The sequence below is a fragment of the Hemitrygon akajei genome, chromosome 2, assembly GCF_048418815.1.
Source record: "Hemitrygon akajei chromosome 2, sHemAka1.3, whole genome shotgun sequence".
Taxonomy (NCBI): domain Eukaryota; kingdom Metazoa; phylum Chordata; class Chondrichthyes; order Myliobatiformes; family Dasyatidae; genus Hemitrygon; species Hemitrygon akajei.
The window spans coordinates 212,515,611-212,542,028 of NC_133125.1; the positions used below are offsets into that span (position 1 = coordinate 212,515,611).

A 26,418-nucleotide genomic window follows, 5' to 3' on the forward strand; every position below is an offset into this window, starting at 1 on the left:
GGCAACGAGATAGAATTATAGTCAGATAGACCTGACCCACACAAGGAGCTGTAATGATGTAAGACAGGATTTCCCAGTGTGGGTCAAGAATTAGAATCGGAATCAGGTTTATTATCACTGATTTATGTTGTGAAATTTATTGTTTTGGGGCTGCAGGACAGTGCAGTCAATAGTTTTACTACATGTTACATGGTGCAAACTCGTCTGGTACTGTTGATGATCCGTTCAGAAATCTGATGGTGGAAAGAACAAGGTGTTCCTAAAACACTGAGTGTGTCTTCAGGCTCCTGTACCTCTCCCTGATGGGTCAGTGAGAAGAGGGCAGTCCTGGATGGTGAGGATCAAACAAACCCATTGTGGATTTTCCAGTCCTCTGGGACCAGGCCAGGATCAAGTGACACTTGAAAGATCATGACCAATGCACACAAAATGCTGGAGGTAATTCAACGGGCCAGGCAGTGTCAGTGGAGGGAAACAGACTGTTCAGAGGAAGAGGTTCGAGGGGGAAATGTCGACTGTCCATCTCCCTCCATAGAAGCTGCCAGAGCCCCCCACCCCACCCAGTGAGAACCCAGACACCCCCACCATCCAGCAGCTCAGGTGTTACAATGAAAAACTTGCCTGCAGCAGCATCACAGACATACAACAGCAGAAAACTTAAATTCTACATCAATTATACAAGGCAGTGAAGAAAGTGGTGCAGGAAAGGATGAGGGGAGAGTGAACGGAGGAGTTTCACATCATGAACAGTTTAACAGAGGATAGTTTCCAGTAGAAGATAAGGCAGTAAGTGGTTTAATGGGGGGAAGATGGCGGAGGAGAAAGAAATGGTTTCTGCATCTGTAGATCTTAGTCGGATGGAAATTCATTCAACTGTAACAGTCGAGGGGATCTGATCCGGTAATACTTGTGGGGTTGTGTGGAAAGGAAAAGGTGGTGGGGGAGAGGCTGGGGACCGTGAGTGAGTAATCCACAGCTTCCCGATTGGGTGGGAGAGACGGTTGTCTCACACCGCACTCCCGGACAGTGTTCCTGTCTCAGTTGGAAATGCTCGTTGTCACACTGGAATTCGTGGGACCTTCTCCTGAAGCCCATCACCCCTCCTGGGGCAGAGTCCACCAACAGCAGCTCACCAGAGTCCTTGGTCCGAGGACAGTCTTTCACGTTGTTCCTCGATGTAGACCATCTTCGAAGATCCTTCCTCTCCCAGTGATGAGATCTTTGGAGCTTCTGTTGGTGTTTCTGTAGCTCTGGGATTTTACAGAATGAGGTTACTTTCCCCCTGCCCAACCCTCCTCCTTTTGCAGCCGGACTGGGGACTGTCCATGGTGGCTACCTGGGATCTTTCTGTGCATAACTTGGCCTCAGGTGTCGGCTGCACTACGAGAGGACTCGGTCGACTGCTGAAGCTACGAGAGAAATGAAAGCCGGGCAGCGTCACTAAATATCATCAACAGGTAAAAGCCCAGAAACCAGTCGTGTGGCCTTAAATGCCATGACATTGAACCCTGAGACCACCTGGTGGTGTGGACATTTAAAAGAAAGAACTGTTTGCAACCTCGATTTGAAGGACCATTTCAGGTTTTGCTGGTCACTAACACAGCCATCAAGGTCAGAGACAAACCGTCGTGGATTCACACCTCTCACTGTAAGACGGTGTCTAACCATGGCGGTTGGATTAGATCGTGTCCTTTCCCTGCCACCAACACTCAAGCTGCTGGGTGTGTATGGCTGTCCCGGCACATGTAGAAATGGATGTGTCCTTCACCGAAACAGAGATGGACTGTGACTTTCCAAGCCCTCAGCCCCGGGTATTTCTGGTACTGTGATGATGGGACTCAGAAACATCGACCCCCTTCATCCACTTACTGGATGGCCAGAATGTCACTGTGGATATGGGATGTAAATTTGGAAACAACCGGTGTTTCAGAGGATGGTATATACCTCTGTAAGACAATAACCCCAGGGTAAAAAGGACAGCGTTGCCCCTGGAGAATGTAACACCTGCCTAGGGAGCCGGTAAACCAGCACAGGAACTGATTAACATGACATTAGCACTGTGAAAGTTAGTAAATTAAACTGCATATGCTCTCGATTCAAGCCAATAAACAATATCCAAATTGTCGGCAGAATTGGTGCCAGTCCATACAGTGGCATTGCAAATCCAAACGGATTTGGACTTTGTTTCATCCGAGAAAGGAACCACGTGTGCCCAGATTGGACAAGAATGTTGCTCCTACATACAAGATGAATCAGGACAACAGAACTCACTTCACAGATCAAATCCTGGAGGGCACCAGGAAGATTAAGGGAATAGGAACCCAATTCCACAATTATAATCCCACAGGAAGCTTGTGGCCATTTTCTTTCCCAACCTCTCCATCTTCCCATCCTCCACACACTCATCCCCACCTCCCTCCCTTTAGTCCAGTCTCCACTTTCCTCTCCAACCAGATTCCATCATCTTTGTCTGTCCCACCTCTCCCCTCCCCGGTTCTGACACATTTCCACACTCCACCCCTCCCTCATCCGGATCAGCTGTCAGCTTTTACTCCCCCTTCCTTCCACCTTTCTGCACCAATTCTTTGGCACTTTGTGTGTTACCACCACTACATGTCCCGTGTTACCAAGATTCACCCTGACCTCCGTCTCCCAGTCAGCACCACCACCACTTGCCCCAGTTACCCTGTCAGTTCCGGTGGACTTTAGCACCCGGGGGAGCCGGGGAGCTCAGGACCCGCCGCCCGCGGCTGCTGCTGAATCCGCAGTGTTTCTGTTCCGTTGACGGATGCAGTGAACGAGTTAAAATTAATGGATCGATAATTCTCACATCGTGTTTATTTCACTCTCCACACATTTATATTTACACTGACTTACTCCCGACGCCGGTCCCGGACCCGACCCGTTTACAGACCCGGAGCGGAACCGGAGCAGATTCTCAGCCACTCGTTTTTATATCCAAACCCGAAGAAAGGATAAAGTTTCCCCGTGAATTTATTCCCAGTGAAGGTGTGGAGATGGGACTTGGTCTCCGCGTTGTAAAATGAAACTGTCCCGGACTCGTAACTGAGATAAACTCCCACCCTCCCGGGGATGGGAGCGGCAGGGAGACGGGACAAAGGGGAGGTGAGAACCCACATCACGTCATCAATCCGCGCGATTCTCCAGAATCCGGTCTCCGGACTCAGTGTGAACTTTCCCTTCCTCTTCACAGACTCTGCGGCGACTCCCAGATCCCACCACCGATTCCCCGTCACCTCCACCTCCCAGTAATGTCCCCCCCGATGTGAATCCCTCCGATCCCAGCACACAAGCGAAGTTTGTGAACCTCTTCCCGGTGTCAGGGAGATCCCTCCGGGTCCCGGTCCATCTCACACTCTTCCGATCCTCAGACACCTCGAGCTCCGGATTCACCGTTTCCACATCCAGGGTGACAGAGACTGGGGGGAGAAGCAGAGAATTAGAGAGTCCCCGGGGATCGGGGGGAGACTCGGGCAGCGCGGCCCCGGGGATCGGGGGGAGACTCGGGCAGCGCGGCCCCGGGGATCGGGGGGAGACTCGGGCAGCGCGGCCCCGGGGATCGGGGGGAGACTCGGGCAGCGCGGCCCCGGGACCGGGGGGAGACTCGGGCAGCGCGGCCCCGGGGATCGGGGGGAGACTCGGGCAGCGCGGCCCCGGGGATCGGGGGGAGACTCGGGCAGCGCGGCCCCGGGGATCGGGGGGAGACTCGGGCAGCACGGCCCGGGGGATCGGGGGGGAGACTCGGGCAGCGCGGGCCCCGGGACCGGGGGGAGACTCGGGCAGCGCGGCCCCGGGGGATCGGGGGGAGACTCGGGCAGCGCGGCCCCGGGGGATCGGGGGGGGGAGACTCGGGCAGCGCGGCCCCGGGGGATCGGGGGGGAGACTCGGGCAGCGCGGCCCCGGGGGATCGGGGGGGAGACTCGGGCAGCGCGGCCCGGGGGATCGGGGGGGAGACTCGGGCAGCGCGGCCCCGGGGATCGGGGGGGGGGGGAGAGACTCGGGCAGCGCGGCCCCGGGGATCGGGGGGGGGGGGGGGGAGAGAGACTCGGGCAGCGCGGCCCCGGGGATCGGGGGGAGACTCGGGCAGCGCGGCCCCGGGGATCGGGGGGAGACTCGGGCAGCACGGCCCGGGGGATCGGGGGGGAGACTCGGGCAGCGCGGCCCCGGGACCGGGGGGAGACTCGGGCAGCGCGGCCCCGGGGGATCGGGGGGAGACTCGGGCAGCGCGGCCCCGGGGGATCGGGGGGGGAGACTCGGGCAGCGCGGCCCCGGGGGATCGGGGGGGAGACTCGGGCAGCGCGGCCCCGGGGGATCGGGGGGGAGACTCGGGCAGCGCGGCCCGGGGGATCGGGGGGGAGACTCGGGCAGCGCGGCCCCGGGGATCGGGGGGGGGGGGGAGAGACTCGGGCAGCGCGGCCCCGGGGATCGGGGGGGGGGGGGGGGGGGAGAGAGACTCGGGCAGCGCGGCCCCGGGGATCGGGGGGTGGGGGAGAGACTCGGGCAGCGCGGCCCCGGGGATCGGGGAGGGGGGGGGGAGAGAGACTCGGGCAGCGCGGCCCCGGGGATCGGGGGGGGGGGGAGAGACTCGGGCAGCGCGGCCCCGGGGATCGGGGGGGGGGGGGGGGGAGAGACTCGGGCAGCGCGGCCCCGGGGATCGGGGGGGAGACTCGGGGCAGCGCGTCCCCGGGGATCGGGGGGGAGACACGGGCAGCGTGTCCCCGGGGATCGGGGGGAGACTCGGGCAGCGCGGCCCCGGGGATCGGGGGGAGACTCGGGCAGCGCGGCCCCGGGGATCGGGGTAGAGACTCGGGCAGCGCGGCCCCGGGGATCGGGGGGGAGACTCGGGCAGCGCGGCCCCGGGGATCGGGGGTAGAGACTCGGGCAGCGCGGCCCCGGGGATCGGGGGGAGACTCGGGCAGCGCGGCCCCGGGGATCGGGGGTAGAGACTCGGGCAGCGCGGCCCCGGGGATCGGGGGGAGACTCGGGCAGCGCGGCCCCGGGGATCGGGGGTAGAGACTCGGGCAGCGCGGCCCCGGGGATCGGGGGGAGACTCGGGCAGCGCGGCCCCGGGGATCGGGGGAGACTCGGGCAGCGCGGCCCCGGGGACCGGGGGGAGACTCGGGCAGCGCGGCCCCGGGGATCGGGGGGAGACTCGGGCAGCGCGGCCCCGGGGATCGGGGGAGACTCGGGCAGCGCGGCCCCGGGGATCGGGGGGAGACTCGGGCTGCGAGGCCCCGGGGATCGGGGGGAGACTCGGGCAGCGCGGGCCCCGGGGATCGGGGGGAGACTCGGGCAGCGCGGGGGGAGACTCGGGCAGCGCGGGTCCCGGGGATCGGGGGGAGACTCGGGCAGCGCGGCCCCGGGGACCGGGGGGGGGAGACTCGGGCAGCGCGGACCCGGGGATCGGGTGGCCGACAGGACCCTTTCCCGGGGTTTTACCCAAACACAGCGGATGGACAACCAGCATCTTCCCGAGGTTTTTTCACCGGGACAGTGGAGTTTTTTAGATCAACACACTGACATTGTGGAGGATCTCAGCGGGTCAAGCAGCGTGTGTGGAGGGAGATAGACAGTCGATGTTTGAGGCTGAAAGCCAGCATCAAGGATGGTGAGAAAGAGGAGATTGCCAGTGGAAACGGGTGTGAGGAGAGGGAGAGGCAACAACTGGATCCAGATGAGGACGGACAGAGTAAAAACTGGAGGCATTTAAAGAGGAGGTCAGGGAGGCTGTTCAGCTGAATTCATTCATCCTGACCAACTTGCTTCAACGAGCTTGTCCCACTTGCCTGTATGTACCCATTATTCCTTTAAACTTCCTCTGGGAGACTCCTCAGCTCCAGGGAAAGTCCCAGCTTCTCCTTGTAAACCAAACCCTCCAGTCCTGGTAACGTCCTTGTAAATCTGTTTTACTCCCTCTCAGTTCAATGACAGCCTTCCTTTCGGAAGGTAACCAGAACTGTACACATTGCTCCAAATGTGGCCTTACCAATGTCTTGTACACACGTAGTGTGACATCCCAGTTCCAGCACTCAGTATTCTGATGGATGAAGACAATCACCTCCTGGTCTGTCTGTTCCACAACACTCTCCAGGGACCCACTGATTCCTGTGTAAATCCTGTCCTGGTTTGCCTTCCCAAAACCCACATCTCTCTGAATTAAAATCCATCTGCCATTCACTGCCCAGCTGATGAAGATCACGTTGTAATATTGGATAAACCACGGGCATGACGGTCAGGGTTGTCATGGTAACGTAGTGGATAGTGCAGCGTTATTACACCCTGGGACCTTCCAGTGTTTGGGGTTCAGTTGTGGCACCGTCTGTAAGGAGGGTCTCTGTTCACCCCACGACTGCAGGGGTTTTGTCCAGGTGCTGGTTAGTGGGTTAACTGGTCATTGTAAATTGTTCTGTGATTAGGCTGGTGTTAAATAGCTCGGTTGCTGGGTGTGTGACTTGCTGAGCTGAAAGGGCCCTTTTCACACTATATGAAAATTAATAATTAAGTAACTCGCTTCACTGTCCATGAAACCACCAATTTTAGAGTCCTCCACAAACCTACTAAACACGTCACCTACATTCTCTCCAAATCATTCATATGAATGATGAAAAACAGTGGACCCAGCAGAACAACCACTGGGCACAGGACTCCACCCAGACAATTCTGTGTCCAATGGCCCAGATCGTAGTGTAGCCCATGTGGTCCAACTCTCTGGAATAGTCGACCGTGAAGTACCTTGTCAAATCCCTTGTTAAAGTCCATGTAGAGAATGTCTACTGCACTTCCATCATCTCCATCCATGCAGAAAGCCAAGCTGGGTGTCCCTGATCAGTCCTCACCTGTCCAAATGAATGTAGATCCTGTCTCTCAGAATCCCCTCAATTAGTGCTCCCACAACTGACGTTAGGGGTAAGTTTTCTACACAGAGAGTGGTGAGTGCGTGGAATAGGCTGCAGGTGATGGTGGTAGAGATGGATAGGATAGGGTCTTTTAAGAGACTCCTGCATAGGTACATGGAGCTTGGAAGAAGAGAGGACTATGGGTAATCCTAGGTAATTTCTAAAGTAAGTACATGTTCGGCACAGCATTGTGGGCTGAAGGGCCTGTATTGTGCAGTAAGTTTTATTTGTTTCTATGTTTCTATAAAAGCCAAGCTGGGTATCTCTGATTAGTCATTGTCTTTCCAAATGAATGTAGATCCTGTCTCTCAGAATCCCCTTCATTAATGCTCCCTCCACTGACGTTAGGCTCACCGGTCTGTACTTCCCAGGCTTTTCCCTACAGCCGATCTTCAATAAATGTTCAACATTAGTCTCCCTCCAGTCTTCTGGCCCCTCACCCGTAGCTATCAATGACTCACATATCTCCAAAATGGGCTCCACACTCTCCTCCTGAGCTTCCCACAATGTCCTGGGATACACTTGATCAGGACCTGGGGATTTATCGACATTTCTGCATCTTAGGACCTGCAGCACATTTGCTTCTGTAATGTGGTAGAAAATGAGGTCGATCATCTTCTGTAACACGGGGGAATTGAGAGCCCTCTGGAACTGGCACAGAAGAGGAGTTGAGGCCTGGGACAGGGAAGGTTTAGAAGGATACGGGCCAAATACAGGTAAATGAGCCGATGGGTGATCTGACAGAAATAGATAAGGTTATGAGGGGTTAGATTGAGCAGATGGTTGAAATCTTCTCCCCACCGGAGTGGGATCAAATACAAGAGGTCACATGTCTGAGGTGGGAGGAAGGAGTTTAAAGGTGATTTTTGGTATCGTATTCCAGCCATTCCTGCTTTGCCGTCATCCCTGCCAGTATTCTTTTCCAGTGAATTCTGGCCAACTCCTCTCTCATGCCCCTGTAATTCCCTTTACTCCATTGTAATACGATACATCTGACTTCTGCTTCTCCTTCTGAAATTTCAGAGTGAATCCGATCATATTACGATCACTTTCCCCGAAGGGTTCTTTTACCTTAAGCTTTCTAATCAATTCCAGTTCATTTCACCAGTCGAGAACAGCTGATCCCCGAGTGGGCTCAACCACAAACTGCTCTAAAAAGCCTTCTCTTAGACATTCTAGAAATCCCTCTCTTGGAATCTGATTTTCCCAATCTACCTGCATATTGAAACCCCCCTTGTATCATTGCCCTTTTGGGATGCACCTTCTATCTCCTGTTGTAGCTTGCAGACCACTTACTACTGTTTGGGGTTTGTATACAACTCCCATCAGGGTCTTTTCACCCTTGCCGTTCCAAAGCTCTGCCCACAATTATTCAACACCTTCTGATCTGATGTCCTCTTCTTCTAATGATTTGATTTCATTTTTTTTTACCAACAGAGCCATGGAGCCCCCTCTGCCTTCCTGCCTGTCCTTTTGATACAATGTGCATCCTTGGACATTAAGGTCACAGCAATAATCTTCTTTCAGCTATGATCAGTGATGCCTACAACATAATACTTGCCAATCTGTAACTGTACTACAAGTTCATTTACCTTATTCCGTATACTGCACACATTCAAATATAACACCTTCAGTCCTGTATTCAACCTTTTTGATTTTGTCCACCTTTGCATTAGAACTCGTCCTGTTGACTGCAATTTCCTCTGTCATCAGCCTCTCCTTGCCAGGAGTCTCACTACACACTGCATCTGTTGGTAAACCAACTACCTCATCCTCAGCACGATCTCTCCGGTTCCCATCCCCCTGTCAAATTAGTTTAATATGCCACCCTCCAGGCATATGGCACCACTACTGTGACAAATGAGGAGACAAAGATGACCGCCAATGGCACAGAAATCCCTTCCCTCACTTCCCAGAGTAACCTGTGATATAGACTGTGGTCTTATCCATCCTAATACTTTACTAAACCAGCACATCCTCTTTCTGAATGTTGACGTTCTAGCGTATCAGCCTGTTTTGTGCTCTTCTCTGAAAAATCATAGTCTCTCTCTCTCTCAGTAGTTAATATTTTTTTTTCAGTAGTTAATATTGAAGCAAAGTCTTCATTATAGACCTTTCCAACCTCCTCTGTCACCAGGCATGTTTCCACTTCTATCCTTGATCTGTCCTACCCTCACTCTAGTCATCCTCCTGTTCTTCACGTATGTGTACAATGCCTTGGGGTTTTGCTTAATCCGACTCACCATGGCCTTCTCGTGTCTTCTAACTCTCCCCAGTCCAGTTTTCAGCTCCTTCCTGGCTACCTTGTAACTCTCTAGAGCCCCGTCTGATCTTTGCTTCCCAAAACTAGAAGTAAACTTCCTGTTTCCTCTTGCCCTGATGTTCCACATGTCCTGTCAACCATGGTTTCGTCACCCTCCCACCCTTTCACTGTCTCAATGGGACAAACCTGTCCATGAACCCATGCAAGTTCTCCCTAAACAAACACCATATCTACATTGTGCATTTCCCTATGTACCACCATTCCCAGTCAACAATCCCAAGTTCCCACCTAATAACATCATAACTCACCATCCTCCAGTTACATTGGCTGCTCAAATCCCTGTCCGAGGCTATGGGAAAAGTGAGGGAGTTGTGGTCACTGTCTCCGAAAAGCTCACCCACTGAGTGATCTGTCACCTGCCCTGGTTCATTACCCAGTACAATTGATTGTGAGTGATTTTATATTTCCTAATATTGTCTGGGATTTCCCAACTGTGAAAGGGCTGGATGTGACCGAGTTTGTCAACTGTGTTCAGGAAACGTTCCTTAATCAATATATAGAGTTGCAACTGGAGATTGTGTGATAGGGAACGAGACAAGGCAGGTGACAGAAGTGTGTGTAGGGGAACACTTTTGATCGAGTGATCATAATTCCATTAGTTTCAGGATAATTATGGAGGATAGTTCTCATCCTGTGCTCTCTAGTTCCAGTCTCTCTCAAGTCCTTGGGAGTCTTTTTCACCCTGTCTGCTGGATCAACTTCATGGCTTATTTTAGCCCTCCTGATTTCCTCTCAAGTGTTTGTTTGTATTTCTTGTACTCAAGTACCTCATTTGTTCTTCGCTGCCTACACTTGTGATGCACCTGCTCCGTCCTGTTAACCAGAGCCTCATTTCTCCCCCGCAAAAAAGGTTTCCCAAACCTTTTAGCCTTGTCTTTTATTCTTGCAGGAACATACAATTTCTGTACTCTCAAAATTTTTGAAGGCTTCCCACTTACCCGATCCTTTCTGATGCCATCAAATTGGCCTTTTACCAGTATAGAATCTCAGTCTGAGGGTTAGACTTGTCCTTCTCTGTAATTAATGGAATTATGATCTTCTTCTTCATGTGCCTTGTGGGTTACACACTTGGGCCATCATGGCTCTCCACATCGAACGATCCCTCGCAGCGTCAATGATATCTCGCACACTTAGATCTGTTAGTTTTTTCACAGTGTCCATATATTTTCTTCTTTGCCTTCCTCACACCCCATGCACCCCTCATACAAACTCTTCTCCCTCCTTCCATCTGGGAAAGGGTACCATAGCATTCAGGCTCTCACGACCAGACTGTGCAACAGTTTCTTCCCCCAAGCCATCAGACTCCTCAATACCCAGAGTCCAGACTGACATCTACATCATCTATTATTATATTGAAATTTGTCCTCTACTGTGCCTATTGTCTTGTTTATTAATTAATTATTGTACTGCCCTGCACTGTTTTGTGCACTTTATGTAGTCCTGCTTAGATCTGTAGTCTGGTGTAGTTTTTGTGTTGTTTTACGTAGTCTAGTGTAGCCTTGAGTTGTCTCACATAGTCTAGTGTTGTTTTGTGTTGTTTCATGTAGCACCAGGGTCCTGGAGGAACATTGTTTCGTTTTTACTGTGTACTGTACCAGCAGTTTATGGTCAAAATGACAATAAAAAGCGACTTGACTTGACTTGACTCTTCTGCGTTTCCCAGGCATACAGCCTTGTAATTCTATTTCTCCTTTCTGAAGACATGGGCCAGGAATTAAAGTTCCTCTCATTTACTGTGCTCATTAAAGATCTTTTTGTATGGGCACGTTGGAGTACCGTCTCATTAGTTATCCTATCTCGATATGATATTTTCAGCATTCTTCTAAGAAACCACATTTCTGTTGCTTCTAAGTTTCTTTGGAGTTCTGGTGTTATAGTCCATGTTTTGGAAGCATACAGCAAGATTGACCAGATGTAACATTTTAGTAGCCTCAGCCTTGTTGTCATAGAAATGTGTCTGTTGGTAAAAATGGGTTTCAGTTTCTGGAAGTTGGTTTTGGCAATGGCAATTCTTTTTATTTCTACTTTACTTCGAGCATCTTGTGATATAAAGCTACCAAGGTAATTAAAGCCGGTCTTTTGTTCAATCTCTTGGTTACTGATGTACAATTGGCAGTTGGGAGTATCCTGCTGTTTCAATATTACCATACATTTGTTTTTTTTACAGTTGATGGTTAGACCAAAATCTGCACTTGTTTGTACTACTTTGTCCAGGAGGATTTGTAGATCTTCAGCAGCACTTGCTGTTAGGGTGCTATCGTCTGCATATCTTATATTGTTGATGTTAACACCTCCGATTTTTATCCCATCCAGGTCCTCTATTTCTCTGAGAATCATTTCACTATAGATATTAAATAATTCTGGTGAGGCAACGCATCCCTGTCTAACTGCTCTTTGAATTTTAGTCCAACTGCTTATACTATCGTCACATTTTACCGCCGTCGTTTGAGTCCAATATAAATTTTGAAGCAGTTGTTGGTCCCTTCTGTCTATGTTTAGTTTAGCGAGAATTTGAAATAATTTTTCGTGATACACTTTGTCGAATGCTTTAGTGAAATCGATAAAATATAAAATGACATTATTTTGATATTCAATTCAAGTCAAGTTAAGTCAACTTGCATTGTCATTTTGACCATAACTGCTGGTACAGTGCATAGTATAAATGAGACAATGTTTTTCAGGACCATGGTGTTACATGACACAGTACAAAAAACTAGACTGAACTACGTAACAAAAAAAAAACAGAGAAACAGCTACACTAGACTACAGACCTACACTGGACTGCATAAAGTGCACAAAAACAGCATTACAATAAATAATAAACAGGACAGTAGGGCAAGGTGTCAGTCCAGGCTTCAGAAATTGAGGAGTCTGATAGCTTGGGGGAAGAAACTGTTATATAGTCTGGTCGTGAGAGCCCGAATGCTTCGGTGCCTTTTCCCAGATGGCAGGAGGGAGAAGAGATTGTATGAGGGGTGCATGGGGTCCTTCATAATGTTGTTTCCTTTGCAGATGTAGCGTGTAGTGTAAATGTCCGTGATGGCAGGAAGAGAGACCCTGATGATTTTCTCAGCTGACCTCACTATCCGCTGCAGGGTCTTGCGATCCGAGATGGTGCAATTTCCGAACCAGGCAGTGATTCCGTTGCTCAGGATGCTCTCAATACAACCCGTGTAGAATGTGATGAAGATGGGAGGTGGGAGATGGACTTTCCTCAGCCTTCGCAAAACTTGCCCTTTCTGAAAGCATTCGTAGTATGAAAATTGCGTTCCTAGTTCCTCTAGCCTCAATAAACTCATATTGCAGTTTAGAACTTTCTGGCCTTAACTTGTTTTTAATTCGACTCAGAACAAAATCTTTATTATGTGACTCATAAGACTGATTGTTCTGTAATTTTCACAATCAATAGTTCCAGGAATTTTTGGCAGAGTTATAAATACTGATTTTAAGAGATCGTCAGACTCATATATGCCATTAAACAGTTCAAAAAGAATATCTATGCCCAGATCTTCTAGGGCTTGTATCATTTCCACTGAAATTTCATCAGGTCCAGTGGCTTTACCTTGTTTCATGCTTTTCATTGCTTTAGTTATTTCTTCTTTGGTAATAGCTGGGCCAGAATTAGGGTGTTTAATATCTGGGGGTTCCCCTCTATTATCTTCAAAAAGCTGCTCTACATACTGAATCCACCTCTCACATACTTTAGTAAACACAAAGTACACTGCAGATACTGTGGTCAAGTCAACACGTACAACACGCTGGAAGAACTCAGCAGGTCGAGCAGCATCCATGGAAACGAGCAGTCAATGTTTCGGCCGAGACCCTTCGTCAGGACTGAAGAGGGAGGGGGCAGGGGCCTATAAAGGAGGTGGGGGGAGGGTGGGAAGGAGAAGGCTGGTAGGTGTCAGGTGAAAAACCAATCAGAGGAAAGATCAAGGGGTGGGGGAGGGGAAGCAGGGAGGGGATAGGCAGGAGAGGTGAAGAAGGAATGTAAGGGGAAAGCACTATGGGTAGTAGAGGAAGACAGAATCAGGAGAGAGGTGATAGGCAGCTGGAGGAGGAGGCAGAGTGAAACTGGGATGGGGGAAGGGAGGGGGAGGGAATTACCAGAAGTTGGAGAATTCGATGTTCATACCAGGGACTGGAAAATTCCCAGACAGTATATGAGGTGTTGCTCCTCCAACCTGAGTTTGGCCTCATCATGGCAGTAGAGGAGGCCATGTATGGACATATCCGAATGGGAATGTGAAGCAGAGTTGAAGTGGGTGGCAACCGGGAGATCCTGTCTGTTGTGGCGGACGGAGCGGAGGTGCTCGACGAAGCGGTCCCCCAATCTGCGTCGGGTCTCGCCGATGTAGAGGAGGCCGCACCGGGAGCACCAGATGCAATAGATGACCCCAACAGACTCAGAAGTGAAGTGTTGCCTCACCTGGAAGGGCTGTTTGGGGCCCTGAATGGTGGTAAGAGATGAGGTGTAGGGACAGGTGTAGCACTTACACTTGCAGGGATAAGTACCAGGTGGGAGATCTGTGGGGAGGGACGTGTGGACCAGGCAGTCGCGGAGGGAACGATCCCTGCAAAAAGCGGAGAGGGGTAGAGAGGGAAAGATGTGCTTAGTGGTGGGGTCCTGTTGAAGGTCCCTTTCTCGATCTCTCGGTCTCCATCTCTGGAGACAGACTGTCCATTGACATCTTCTATAAACCCACTGACTCTCATAACTACTTCGATTATACCTCTTCCCACCCTGCCAAATGTAAAAATGCTATTCCCAATTCCCAGTTTCTCCGTCTCCGCCGCATCTTTTCCCAGGATGAGGCTTTCCGTTCCAGGACATCTCAGATGTCCTCTTTCGTTAAGGATCGTGGTTTCCCTTCTGCCGTCATCAATGATGCCCTCACCCGCATCTCCTCCATTTCCTGCACTTCGGCCCTCACCCCATCCTCCCGTCACCACAACAGGGACCGAGTTCCCCTTGTCCTCACCTATCACCCCACCAGCCTCCGGATCCAGCATATTATCCTCCGCAACTTACGCCACCTTCAACAGGACCCCACCACTAAGCACATCTTTCCCTCTCTACCCCTCTCCGCTTTCTGCAGGGTTCGTTCCCTCTGCGACTGCCTCGTCCACACGTCCCTCCCCACAGATCTCCCACCTGGTACTTATCCCTGCAAGCGTAAGTGCTACACCTGACCCTACACCTCCTCTCTTACCACCATTCATGACCCCAAACAGTCCTTCCAGGTGAGGTAACACTTCACTTGTGAGTCTGTTGGAGTCATCTATTGCATCCGGTGCTCCCGATGCGGCCTCCTCTACATCGACGAGACCCGACGCAGATTGGGGGACCGCTTCGTCGAGCACCTCCGCTCCATCCGCAACAACAGACAGAATCTCCCGGTTGCCACCCACTTCAACTCTGCTTCACATTCCCATTTGGATATGTCCATACATGGCCTCCTCTACTGCCATGATGAGGCCAAACTCAGGTTGGAGGATCAACACCTCATATACCGTCTGGGTAGTTTCCAGCCCCTGGTATGAACATCGAATTCTCCAACTTCTGGTAATTCCCTCCCTCTCCCTTCCCCCATCCCAGTTTCACTCTGCCTCCTCTTCCAGCTGCCTATAACCTCTCTCATGATTCTGCCTTCTTCTACCCATAGTGCTTTCCCATTACATTCCTCCTTCACCTCTCCTGCCTATCCCCTCCCTGCTTCCCCTCCCCCACCCCTTGATCTTTCCTCTGATTGGTTTTTCACCTGACACCTTCCACCCTCCCCCCACCTTCTTTATAGGGCCTGCCCCCTCCCTCTTCAGTCCTGACGAAGGGTCTCAGCCCGAAACGTTGACTGCTCGTTTCCATGGATACTGCCCGACCTGCTGTGTCACATACTTTATCTGGATCTGTTAGTATCGATCCGTCTGCTGATCTTATGTATCCTGTAGAGGAGGTTTTTTAATTCCAGTAATTTCTTTAATTTTCTTGTGCATTTCTTTGCTGTTGTTAATGTGGCCTTCTACTTCATTGCATTTTTGATTCAGCCATTCTTCCTTTGCAATATTGCACAATTGTCTGGTCTGTCTGTCTCGCTCTCTGTATTGCACTTCATTATTCTTCACTAACCTTCTTTGTTCCATTAGATCTAGAATTTCTTGGGTTATCCACCCCTTGTTGGTGTGTTGGATTTCTTGTACTGGGATTATCTCCCCTGCTGATTGCTGTATAGCATATTTAAATCTGTCCCAAATCGGTGTTGTTTCGTTTTCGTTGAGGTGTTCTTCTACAGCTGTTTTGAATTGTTGCTTAAGGATGCGATCATTTTTAAGTTCTCCCAACATATACTTCTTTCTCTTTGTTCCACGTTTCAGTTTCTTTGATTTTGTTTTGATGGTAGCTATTACTGGATGGTGATCTTTGAACCACAGTCTGCTCCTGTGTAGGCTTTAGAATTTGTGATATTATTTCTAAAGCATTCATTCATGGTAATGAAATCTATTTGATTCTGTGTTCTATCTCCAGGGCTAATCCAAGTACACAGTTTATGTGGATGGTTTTTATACCAAGTATTGGTGATCACTTGGTTGTTTCTGACACACCAATCAGTAAACCTTTCTCCATTTTCATTTTTCTCCCCTAATCCAAAAGGTCCTGTGATGTTATCAACCCTTCCCTGTCCAACTTTGGAGTTAAAATCTCCCATGAATAGTTTTATATCCTGAGATTTACATTGCTCATAAGCACTGTCGAGATCTTCATAAAACTTGTTGATATCCTCTTCAGTGATCAGTGGATCCAAATCCCGTCACACACTCCTGTCACCTAATTCCCTGATAGGAGATCCAGTATTGCATTCTCTCTACTTGGGACAGCTACATGTTGAGGAAACTTTCCTGACACATTTAATGATCTCTATCCCACCCAACTGTCTGCGATCTCTCTGTGAATTTGCTCCTCTAAATCCTGCGGACTGTAGGGTGGTCGGTAATATAATCCCATTAACGTGGTCATAACTTTCTGATTCCTCAGTTCCACCCATATACCTCAGTAGACGAGCCTTCCAGTCTGTCTTGTCTGAGCACTGCAGTAACATTTCTCCCTGGCTGGTAATATCAGATTTCCCCCTTTAATCTCTTGTGCTCTATCATATTTGACAATTTTGCTCCCACGTTTAAAAACTTTTCTAAAACGATGGAACCCGGAACACTGAGCTGCTGGTCCTGCCCCTCCTCCAACCAACGGCTACAATGTCATAATTCCACGTGCTGATCCATGCTTTAAGCTCACCCGCCTTACGTACAATACTTCTTGCATTGAAATGGATGCAACTCAGAACATTCTTCCCACCATACTCAACCTTTCAATTGCTGTCTTTGTACGTAGTGTTAACAGCATCTTTTCCCACAACCGCTCCATATCTGCTCTGGCACTTTGGTTCCCATCCCCCTGCAAGACTAGTTTACACCACTCCACCCCACCCCACCAACCCAGAGCAGTACCAGCAAATCGTCCCACTTGCAAACAAAACATACAAACTGTTATATTCTATGCTTCGTCCTGTGAATGCAATCATGCCACATGACTTTTCCACCATTGTGAGAATACATCACCCTGAACTCCTTCAACCTCCTGAATACCTCCCATTACACCGAGACTGACTTATTTTCAAAAAGCTGTTTATACTAAACCTCTCAGTCTAGTAACACAAGATCTTACCTTCATGGCCACATATCCTCTTCCACACTGAAAACAGAAAGAACAGACAAGACTGAAGAAATCTCTCTTGGATTTAGTGTGCAATTAATTTCATAGGAAACAACTTTAAATACATAATAGAAGCTCCTAATTCTGTATCACCACTTGTAGATCAAAAGATAAATGTTTATCATCAAGGACCATGTCAGTAACTTTCCCAGAGTCTCAGTCTCCAGCTTTACCATTTCCCACGGGGTGGAAGATACAAAAGCCTGAAGCAGTCTAAAGGACAGCTTCTACCCTGCTCTGATAAGACTATTGAATGATTTCCTAGTACAGTAAGATGCACTTTTGATCTCACAATCTACCTCAGTGTGATCTTGCTCCTTATCATTTCCCTACACTGCACTTGCTCTGGAGCTGTTACACGTTTCTCTGAATGTTATTCTTTTACCTCGTTCTATCAATGCACTGTGTCATTAATTAATCTGTATGAACAGCATACAAGACAAATTTCTGGTGCTTGTTACAGTAATAAACTAATTTCAATTCAATTCAATTTTCATTCATGCAGTTCTGAACAGAAAGCCCTGACCAAATTTACACGTCAGTCCATCTCACAGGTAAAGCTCATCTGCCGGATGGCTGAACCTGAGAATGTGGATCATAAAAAGAATTCAGCCTGAGATCCACTGATGGTAAATGATTGTCACTGACTCCATGTTAAAGTTTGGACCTGTTGATCAAAAGTTGCTGACAGGATTTGGGAGGAAATAGTCACTTACTTATTACACAACTACCTGAAAATATGGATGGTGACCGTTGGACATCCTGCTGTAGATCACTGACAAAGGAGGCTTTGCTGTCTGATGAGCCAGGATCCCTGGGCTTAACCACGTCCACTATCATCTTGTCTGGGAGTGGATGGGTGATGCAGTAATTCCCTCCCAGTGCAGGGAAAGTTTACCAATTTCACAACCAATGGGAGAAATTATCAAAGAGTGTGAGCTGTAGGATTGTCACGAGCTATTGCTGCCGCATGCAGAGTGGATCCTGCCGGTATCAGACAGAACGTTGGTGGAGGGTTCACTGACCCAAGTACACCGAACTCTGAACCAACTCTGATCTCTCGCTTTCTTCATCAGGAAATGACTGACGTTTGAGAGAGGGGGGGTAGAGAGGGGGTGGAGACGGGGAAGAGAGAGAGGGGGGAAGAGGGAAGGGGAAGAGGGAAGGGGAAGAGGGAGGGGGAGGGGGAAACGGAAGAGGGAAAGGGGAGGGGGTGAGAGAGAGGTGTGGGAGAAAAGAGGGAAGCGAGGGTTTAGAGTGGAGGAGGATGGGAGAAATCTCTTGTGGATTTAGTGTGCAATTAATTTCACAGGAAACAGCTTTAGATACATAATAGAAGCTCCTAATTCTGTATCACCACTTGTAGGTCAGAAGGTAAATGTTTATCATCAAGGACCATGTCAGTAACTTTCCCAGAGTCTCAGTCTCCAGCATTACCATTTCCCAAGGGGTGGAAGATACAAAAGCCTGAAGCAGTCTGAAGGACAGCTTCTACCCTGCTCTGATAAGACTATTGAATGATTTCCTAGTACAATCAGATGCACTCTTGATCTGACAATCTACCTCAATATGATCTTGCTCCTTATCATTTCCCTACACTGCACCTGCTCTGGAGCTGTTACACTTTCTCTGCATGTTGTTGTTTTACCTCGTTCTATCAATGCACGGTGTCATTAATTAATTTGTACGAACAGCATGCAAGACAAAATTCTGGCGTTTGTTATAGCAATACACTAATTTCAATTCAATTTTCATCCATGCAGTTCTGAACAGAAAATCCTGACCAAATTTACACGTCAGTCCATCTCACAGGTAAAGCTCAGCTGCCGGACGGCTGAAGCTGAGAATGTGGATCATAAAAAGAATTCAGCCTGAGATCCTCTAATGGTAAATGATTGTCACTGCAGAATTCAGCCAAATCCATGTTAAAGTTTGGACCTGCTGATGGAAACTTGCTGACAGGATTTGGGAGGGAAAAAGTCACTCACTTATTTACACAACTACCTGAAAATATGGATGGTGAACATTGGACATCCTGCTGTAGATCACTGGCAAAGGAGGCTTTGCTGTCTGATGAGCCAGGATCCCTGGGCTTAACCAAGTCCACTATCATCTTGTCTGGGAGTGGACGGGTGATGCAGTAATTCCCTCCCAGTGCAGGGAAAGTTTACCAATCTCACCACCAATGGGAGAAATTATCAAAGAGTGTGAGCTGTAGAATTGTCACGAGCTATTGCTGCCGCATGGAGAGTGGATCCTGCCGGTTTCAGACAGAACGTTGGTGGAGGGTTCACTGACCCAAGTACACCGAACTCCTGAACCAACTCCGATCCCTCGCTTTCTTCATCAGGAAATGACTGACGTTTGCCCTTCTCCTGGTGGGATGAGTTGTGTCCCATCATCTGGCCTTGATCATTCGAGGGGAAAAGGGAGAGAACAGGGAAGAGGGAGGGGGATGGGGAGGAGAAAGGGGGTGGGGGAGCAGAGAGGGGGGGATGGAGGGGAAGGAGAGGGGGTCAAGATGGGGAGAGAGGTGTGGTGAGGGGGAGTGGTGGAATGTGGGGAGAAGGGTTTGGGGGAGTGTGGGATAACAGAGCGACAGTGAAAGGGGAGGGTTGTGTCCTATCATCCGGCCTTGATCTTCATTCAGGGAGGGAGGGAGAGGGATGTAGGGCAGTGAGGGGGAGTGGGGAGAGGGAAGGGGCAGGGAGGGGAGAGAGTGGGGTGGGAGAGAGGAGGAGAGAGAGAGAGGAGGGGAGAGATGGGGGACTGAGGGGGAAAGAGGGGTGGAAGGGGAGAGAGGGGGGAGAGAGAGAGAGGAGTGAGGACACATACCTGACTGCATGAGGGGTTTCCATTGTCCTAAAAAATATATAAAGGCAAACCATGATGGAAACACATTAATAAAAGTAACTTTATAAATAAAAACTAAGATTTACTTTAATGACACAAGAACACTGGCAATATATTAAACACATTTCGTGTGTCTGTGTTGTCAGAGCAGTCAGTGACTCCAACATCTGTGACTGAGTTGTTCTTCGTGACATTGGTGTGTTGTCCAATGATAAACAAATGACACTGACTGGACCTTTCGGGACTGTCGGGCTGCAGAACTCAGGTGCAGACACAGGGTGAGTGTGGGCTGGGGTCAGCAGCATCTGACCCTGTAATATTCCAGCCTGCGTCAGAGTGGTGACTGATCTTCGGTGCAGAAATACAAACGCAGTTCTGGGAATTTGCCACCATGTTCTCGAGGTTGGGGTGAAGCACCCAAAGCACAAGGGCTTGGAAAATTCCACCCAGAGCATTTCATTCACACAACAAAGAACAACGGGTGGAGGAAATCAGTGAGCAGCATCTCGCAGGGGGAATGTTGGGGGGAGTGAAGTGAAATTTTAATATATTTGGTCAAAATCCTGCATCAGTCTTTATGCAGAGTTTCAACCCAAAACATCCAGTCGATGTAGTTTTTACCTAAATGTGAAAAATACCTTCCCTCACCAACCATCATGCTAATGGTTATAACCCCGACAGATTATGCTTAAGCCACTGTTCCCAGAGAAGATTGCTTGCTCCTATTCTAAGGTCTCTTGTATTTGATCAAGATTATTTCAAGGAGCCTTGGTTGTAAAATACAGGGAATTAGTTTATTATTCTTAATTTATGAATCTCTGAACAGAGCTATGTCATGAAGAATTTAAATAATTCATCCTCACAGAAGAAAACGTTGATTTTATTAAATAAAATGGCTATTTCTTGTAGTTTCTGAATATTTCAATATTGAACTCTTACCAGATTCTATGATGAATTTCTGAAGTTCCAGCTCTGAAAAGACAGACCAGTGGTATATTAGAACAACAACAAATTTTCAGGACGATGATTCCGCTACAGACGCTGGAGATCTGAGAGAATGGGGAACACTCAGAGGGTCAGACAGCTGCGGAGAGGATAATCAAACTCATGGTTGACGGTCTCCCATCACAGACAAAAAAATGTTGAAGTGGTGACAGATGTCAGACAGAAGAGCCAATGAGGAAATACACGGTGGGTCTATGTTAGGGTCAAAGTTTAAATGACGACACAAAAACCATTTCCAACAGTTGCTGTAGGAAAACATGAACAGAGTGATCATGGTTTGAAGTGGTTACACTCAGTGTTGAATTTGAAATGCTGTGAGCTACCAGCTGTATATGGTGCTCACAGTGTGACCTCTTCTGCATTCGTCAATATAGACTGGGGGACCGTCTGGTCAGCACCATCAAACAGGACTTCCCAGTGGCCAGCCATTTTAATGCCAATCCCCTTTCCCATTCCAACACACAGGTCCATGGCCTCCTCTCCTGGCACAATGAGGCCACTCTCATGTTGGAGGAGCAACACCTGATATTCTGTCTGGGTAGCTTCTTACCTGATGGCATGAATATCAATTTCTCCTGCCTCCCCCTCTCTTTACTCATTCCCCATTCTGACTCCCCCTTTACCACTTCTCTTCTCATAACCTGCCTATCACCTCCCTCTGATGCCCTCCCTCTTGTCTCTTTTTCCATGCCCCATTCTGACTTCCCTCTTACTGCTTCTCCTACCCTGCCTATCAGCTCCCCCCTCCTTCCTGATCTCCCATGATCCACGCTCCTCTCCTACAAGATTCCTTCTGTTTCATCCCTTTAACTTTTCCATCTATCACCTCCCGCCTTCATACTTCAATTCTCTCCCTCATCCACCACTCTTTTCCCTCACCTGCCTTCACCTACCAGCCTCTGGATTGTACTCCGTCCCCTCCACCCATGTTCTTGCTGGCTTCTTCACCCTTCCTTTCCAGTCCAGGGTCTTGGTCTGAGACGGTGACTGTTTATTTCTTTCCACAGATGCTGAGTTCCTCCAGCATTTTTGTGCTTTACTACTTAAAAGATGAAGTTCTGTTCTTCATTCTCTGTTAAGCCTTTTAGACCATTTTAGGACACTGTGAGTGGAGAGCTTAGAGTGGGATAGGTTACAGAATCAAAATGCGTAGTTTTAAAATTTGGTTTGTGCTATTAAACAAAGTTATTGTACAAACTGTACCTGGTTTCACCACTGCAGAGGAGCCTAAACATTGGGAACCTAGTTACAGGAAGCAGGTGAATCAGTGACCAGTTGAACCTCCGGGGACGTCACCATGCAGACACAGGAGATGCAACATCGGGCAGTTTCCTTCCTTACTTCCCATCTCTATGGCTACAAATATTCTTTCCAGAGACAACGTTCACTGCTGGAATGTCAGAGCCTGCTGGGAAATGTGGACTTTACATGATATCTCCAGAAAATGCTCTGGCTTGCCACGGAAATTTCAGAGGGAAACTGGGAGATTTTCCACTGGATTTCCAGGCCAATGCTTCACAATATTGCAGAAACGTACCTTTTATGCGTCTGTTTTGTTTCACATTCCAATAAATCACAGTGGAATTAGCAGCAATTAGAACACAAATGGTGACCAGTAGCAGGGCCCATTGAAGAACTGCAGGGAAGAGATCATCTGTAGAATAAAGATCAGTGAATGAGACAATGAAAAACTCTGCAATGCTCCCCAGCGGAATTAGTTCAGTAAAATTCCATGAGGTGGAAAGTCCACAACTGCCCAAGCAGCCTCCTCCTGTCACGTCAATAGGTGTTTACTGGAAGAACCAGAAATGGCTGCAATGGACTGTTATAATGGATGCTCTGAGACTTCATCACTCTCACTGATGTTTAATTGTAGAGATATACAGCCCAGAAACAGGTCCATCAGCCCAACTGGTCCATGATGAATAACATGCCCCATCCAAACTAGTCCCATTTGCCAGGGTTTAGCCCAGATCTTTCTAAACCTTCCTTGTCCATGTGCCTGACAAATTGTCTCTTCAAAGTTCCAATGTTGTTTATTGTCATATGCACAAGTCCATGTAAGCACCAGCTCAAACAAGAAACACACTTGCAGCAACGTTGTAGGCTATAGAGTCACAGAGGCAGCACTCACAAGGAAAACATAAATTATACATAATTTTTTACACGAAAAAACACAATCAGATTGAAAAAAATCTCTGTTGCAGTGCAAAGTGATCAAGGTTGTCACAGTGTTGTACTGAGGTAGTGATTAGAGTTTTGTGAGTTAGTTCATGAACTGAACAGTTTCTATTCCTGAACCTGGTTGTGTGGGGACTTCAGGCTTCTGTAGCTTCTGCCTAATGGTCACTGCAAGGAGATGTCATGGCTGAATGGTGAAAATCTTTGATGATGGATGTTGCCTTCTTGAGGCAGCACCTCCTCCAATACTACCAATGGTGGGGAGGGATTTGCCCCTGATGTACTGGGCTGAGTCCACTTCTCTCTGCAGCTTCTTACATTCCCGGCATTCGGATTGCCAGACCAGATCATGATACAACCAGCCAGGATAATGAATATTCTTATAATTGTTATTATTGTGCTTGTCTCAACCACTTTGTCTGAAAGCTCATGCAGTGGAAAAAAGGTTGCCGTTAAATCTTCTGCCCCTCACCTTAAAACTCGGCTCTCTACAACAGAACCGTTAGTGGAGAAGTTGGAGTGACAAATGTTGGAAAGACCTCAGACGGAGTTAGGAATCTAAAGGCTGAGCATGGTGCAACTAGTGTTCTGAGCTGCGTATGTTTCAATGCAAGAAGTATCGTAGAAAGGTGGATAATAGTGCTGAAGATGAGGTGGCTGGTTTACAAACAGCGGCAGTGTGAAGTGAGGAGAGGCTGTTGATTAGGCAAAATTGCAGTCAACAAGGGAGTTGCAATCTAAAAGGTGGGCAAAATCAAAAAGGGTGAACACAGGACATTCGGTGTTGTATTTGATTGTGTGCAGTATACGGAATAAGGTAGATGAACTTGTAGCACAGTTACAGATTGGCAGGTAGGATGTCATAGGCATCATTGAATCATGGCTGAAAGAAGATTTTAACTGGGACCATAATGTCCGAGGATACACATTGTATCAAAAGGACAGGCAGGAAAGCAGAGGGAGCAGCATTGCTCTGTTATATAAAAATTATACAGTCAGAAAGAGGTGGCATAGGGTCGGAAGGTGTTGAATCATTGTGGATCGAGCTAAGGAACTGCAAGGGTAAAAAGACCCTGATGGAAGTTATATACAGACCCCCAAGCAGCAGGAGGGATGTGGCCTTAATTTAAAAATGGGCAGAAATCCTGAATCGGGTTTCATTTGGAGAAGGAAGTCGGAGGATCAGAATGGGAGTGCGCCGGGAGCCATTTTGATTTTTTCTTATTCTCATCGGAGTTAAGAGAGGTGGGACTGCGCAGGCGTGTGACGTCGGGCAGTGAAGTGGGGAAAATTTTAAAAGGACACAGCCTTATACAGCGGGCAGCGTCATTTGCGGGCAGTGGAGTGAGCCGGGAGAGTGAAGGCTTAAGGGCTTTGGCTCAACGGGCTTAGGTGAAAATGGGCAAGGCAAGGTAGGTTTAGGTTTCAGTTTTTCCTGTTATTTGAGGAAAGGGGAAGTATGAGTGTGAGGGCAGCTTGTTGTTCTCGGTGTCGGATGTGGGAGGTCCTGGAGTCTCCTAGCCTCCCAACAGCCACATCTGCACCAGGTGCGCCGAGCTGCAGCTCCTAAGGGACCGTGTTAGGGAACTGGAGCTGCAGATCGATGACCTTCGTCTGGTCAGGGAGAGTGAGGAGTTGATAGAGAGGAGTTACAGGCAGGCGGTCACACTGGGGCTATGGGAGTCACGGTTAGGAGGGGGAAGGGGGAGAGTCAGGTACTAGAGCGTACCCCAGTGGCTGTACCCCTTGACAATAAGTACTCCTGTCTGAGTACTGTTGGGGGGGGGACAGCCTACCCGGGGGAAGCAACAGTGGCCGTGCCTCCGGCACAGAGTCCGGCCCTGTAGCTCAGAAGGGTGGGGAAAGGAAGAGGAAGGCAGTTGTAGGGGACTCGATAGTTAGGGGGTCAGATAGGTGATTCTGTAGATGCAGTCAAGAGACCTGGATGGTAGTTTGCCTCCCTGGTGCCAGGGTCCAGGATGTTTCTGACTGCGTCCAAGATATCCTGAAGTGGGAGGGTGAGGAGCCAGAGGTCGTGGTACATATAGGTACCAATGACATAGGTAGGAAAAGGGAAGAGGTCCCGAAAGGAGAATATAGGGAGTTAGGAATGGAGTTGAGAAGAAGGACTGCAAAGTAGTAATCTCGGGATTACTGCCTGTGCCACGTGAGAGTGAGAGTAAGAATGGAATGAGGTGCAGGATAAATGAGTGGCTGAGGGATTGGACCAGGGAGCAGGGATTCAAGTTTCTGGATCATTGGGACCTCTTTTGGGGCAGGTGTGACCTGTACAAAAAGGCCAGGTTACACGTGAATCCTAGGGGGACCAATATCCTGGTGGGGAGATTTGCTAAGTCTACTGAGGAGACTTTAAACTAGAATGGTTGGGGGGTGGAAATCAATTGAAGAGACTAGGGGAGAGGAGGTTAGTTCACAAATAGAGAAAGCTAGTAGACAGTGTGTGAGGGAGGATAGGCAGGTGATAGAGAAGGGGAGCACTGAGACCGAAGATGTAGGGGAGAAGGAAGAAAAAGATAATAAAGTTGATTGCACCGTTAGGGATAAACAGAGAGGAAGAGGTGGAGAGTTTCTTATATCCATCTATTTTAATGCTAGGAGCATTGTAAGGAAGGTGGATGAGCTTAGAGTATGGATTGATACCTGGAAATATGATGTTGAAGCTATTAGTGAAACATGGTTGCAGGAGGGGTGTGATTGGCAATTAAATATTCCCAGATTTCATTGCTTCAGTTGTGATAGAATCGGAGGGGCAAGAGGGGGAGGTGTTGCATTGCTTGTCCGAGAAAATATTACAGTGGTGCTCTGGCAGGATAGATTAGAGGGCTCGTCTAGAGAGGCTATTTGGGTGGAATTGAGGAATGGGAAAGGTGTAGTAACACTTATAGGGGTGTATTATAGACCACCTAATGGGGACCAAGAATTAGAGGAATGAATTTGTAAGGAGATAGCAGATACTTGTAGTAAGCACAAGGTTGTGATTGTGGGAGATTTTAATTTTCCACACATAGACTGGGAAGCCCATTCTGTAAAAGGGCTGGATGGTTTGGAGTTTGTAAAATGTGTGCAGGATAGTTTTTTGCAGCAATACATAGAGGTACCAACTAGAGAAGGGCAGTGTTGGATCTCCTGTTAGAGAATAAGATAGGTCAGGTGACGGAGGTATGTGTTGGGGAGCACTTCAGGTCCAGTGATCACAATGCCATTAGTTTCAGTATAATTATGGAGAAGGATAGGACTGGACCCAGGGTTGAGATTTTTGATTGGAGAAAGGCTAATTTTGAGGAGATGCAAAAGGATTTAGAAGGAGTGGATTGGGGCAATTTGTTTTATGGGAAGGATGTAATAGAGAAATG

At 48.7% G+C, this 26,418-nt stretch overlaps 1 protein-coding gene across 3 annotated transcripts in view; it reads right to left on the minus strand.

The window, feature by feature from the left end:
• Positions 1 to 26,418, minus strand: part of LOC140720542 (butyrophilin subfamily 3 member A3-like) — a 388,295-nt gene that overhangs the window by 272,362 nt on the left and 89,515 nt on the right. For 2 of the 3 annotated variants that reach the window (XM_073035384.1, XM_073035390.1), the window contains exons 6-9: positions 22,401 to 22,517; positions 20,798 to 20,830; positions 19,841 to 19,867; positions 16,958 to 16,984 (exon numbers count right to left, since the gene is read on the minus strand). In XM_073035384.1, coding sequence (XP_072891485.1) covers positions 16,958 to 16,984; positions 19,841 to 19,867; positions 20,798 to 20,830; positions 22,401 to 22,517 — 204 coding nt within the window. Of the gene's footprint in view, positions 1 to 2,821; positions 3,441 to 16,957; positions 16,985 to 19,840; positions 19,868 to 20,797; positions 20,831 to 22,400; positions 22,518 to 26,418 lie in introns of those variants that run through there. The other variant, XM_073035394.1, reaches the window with a different exon arrangement.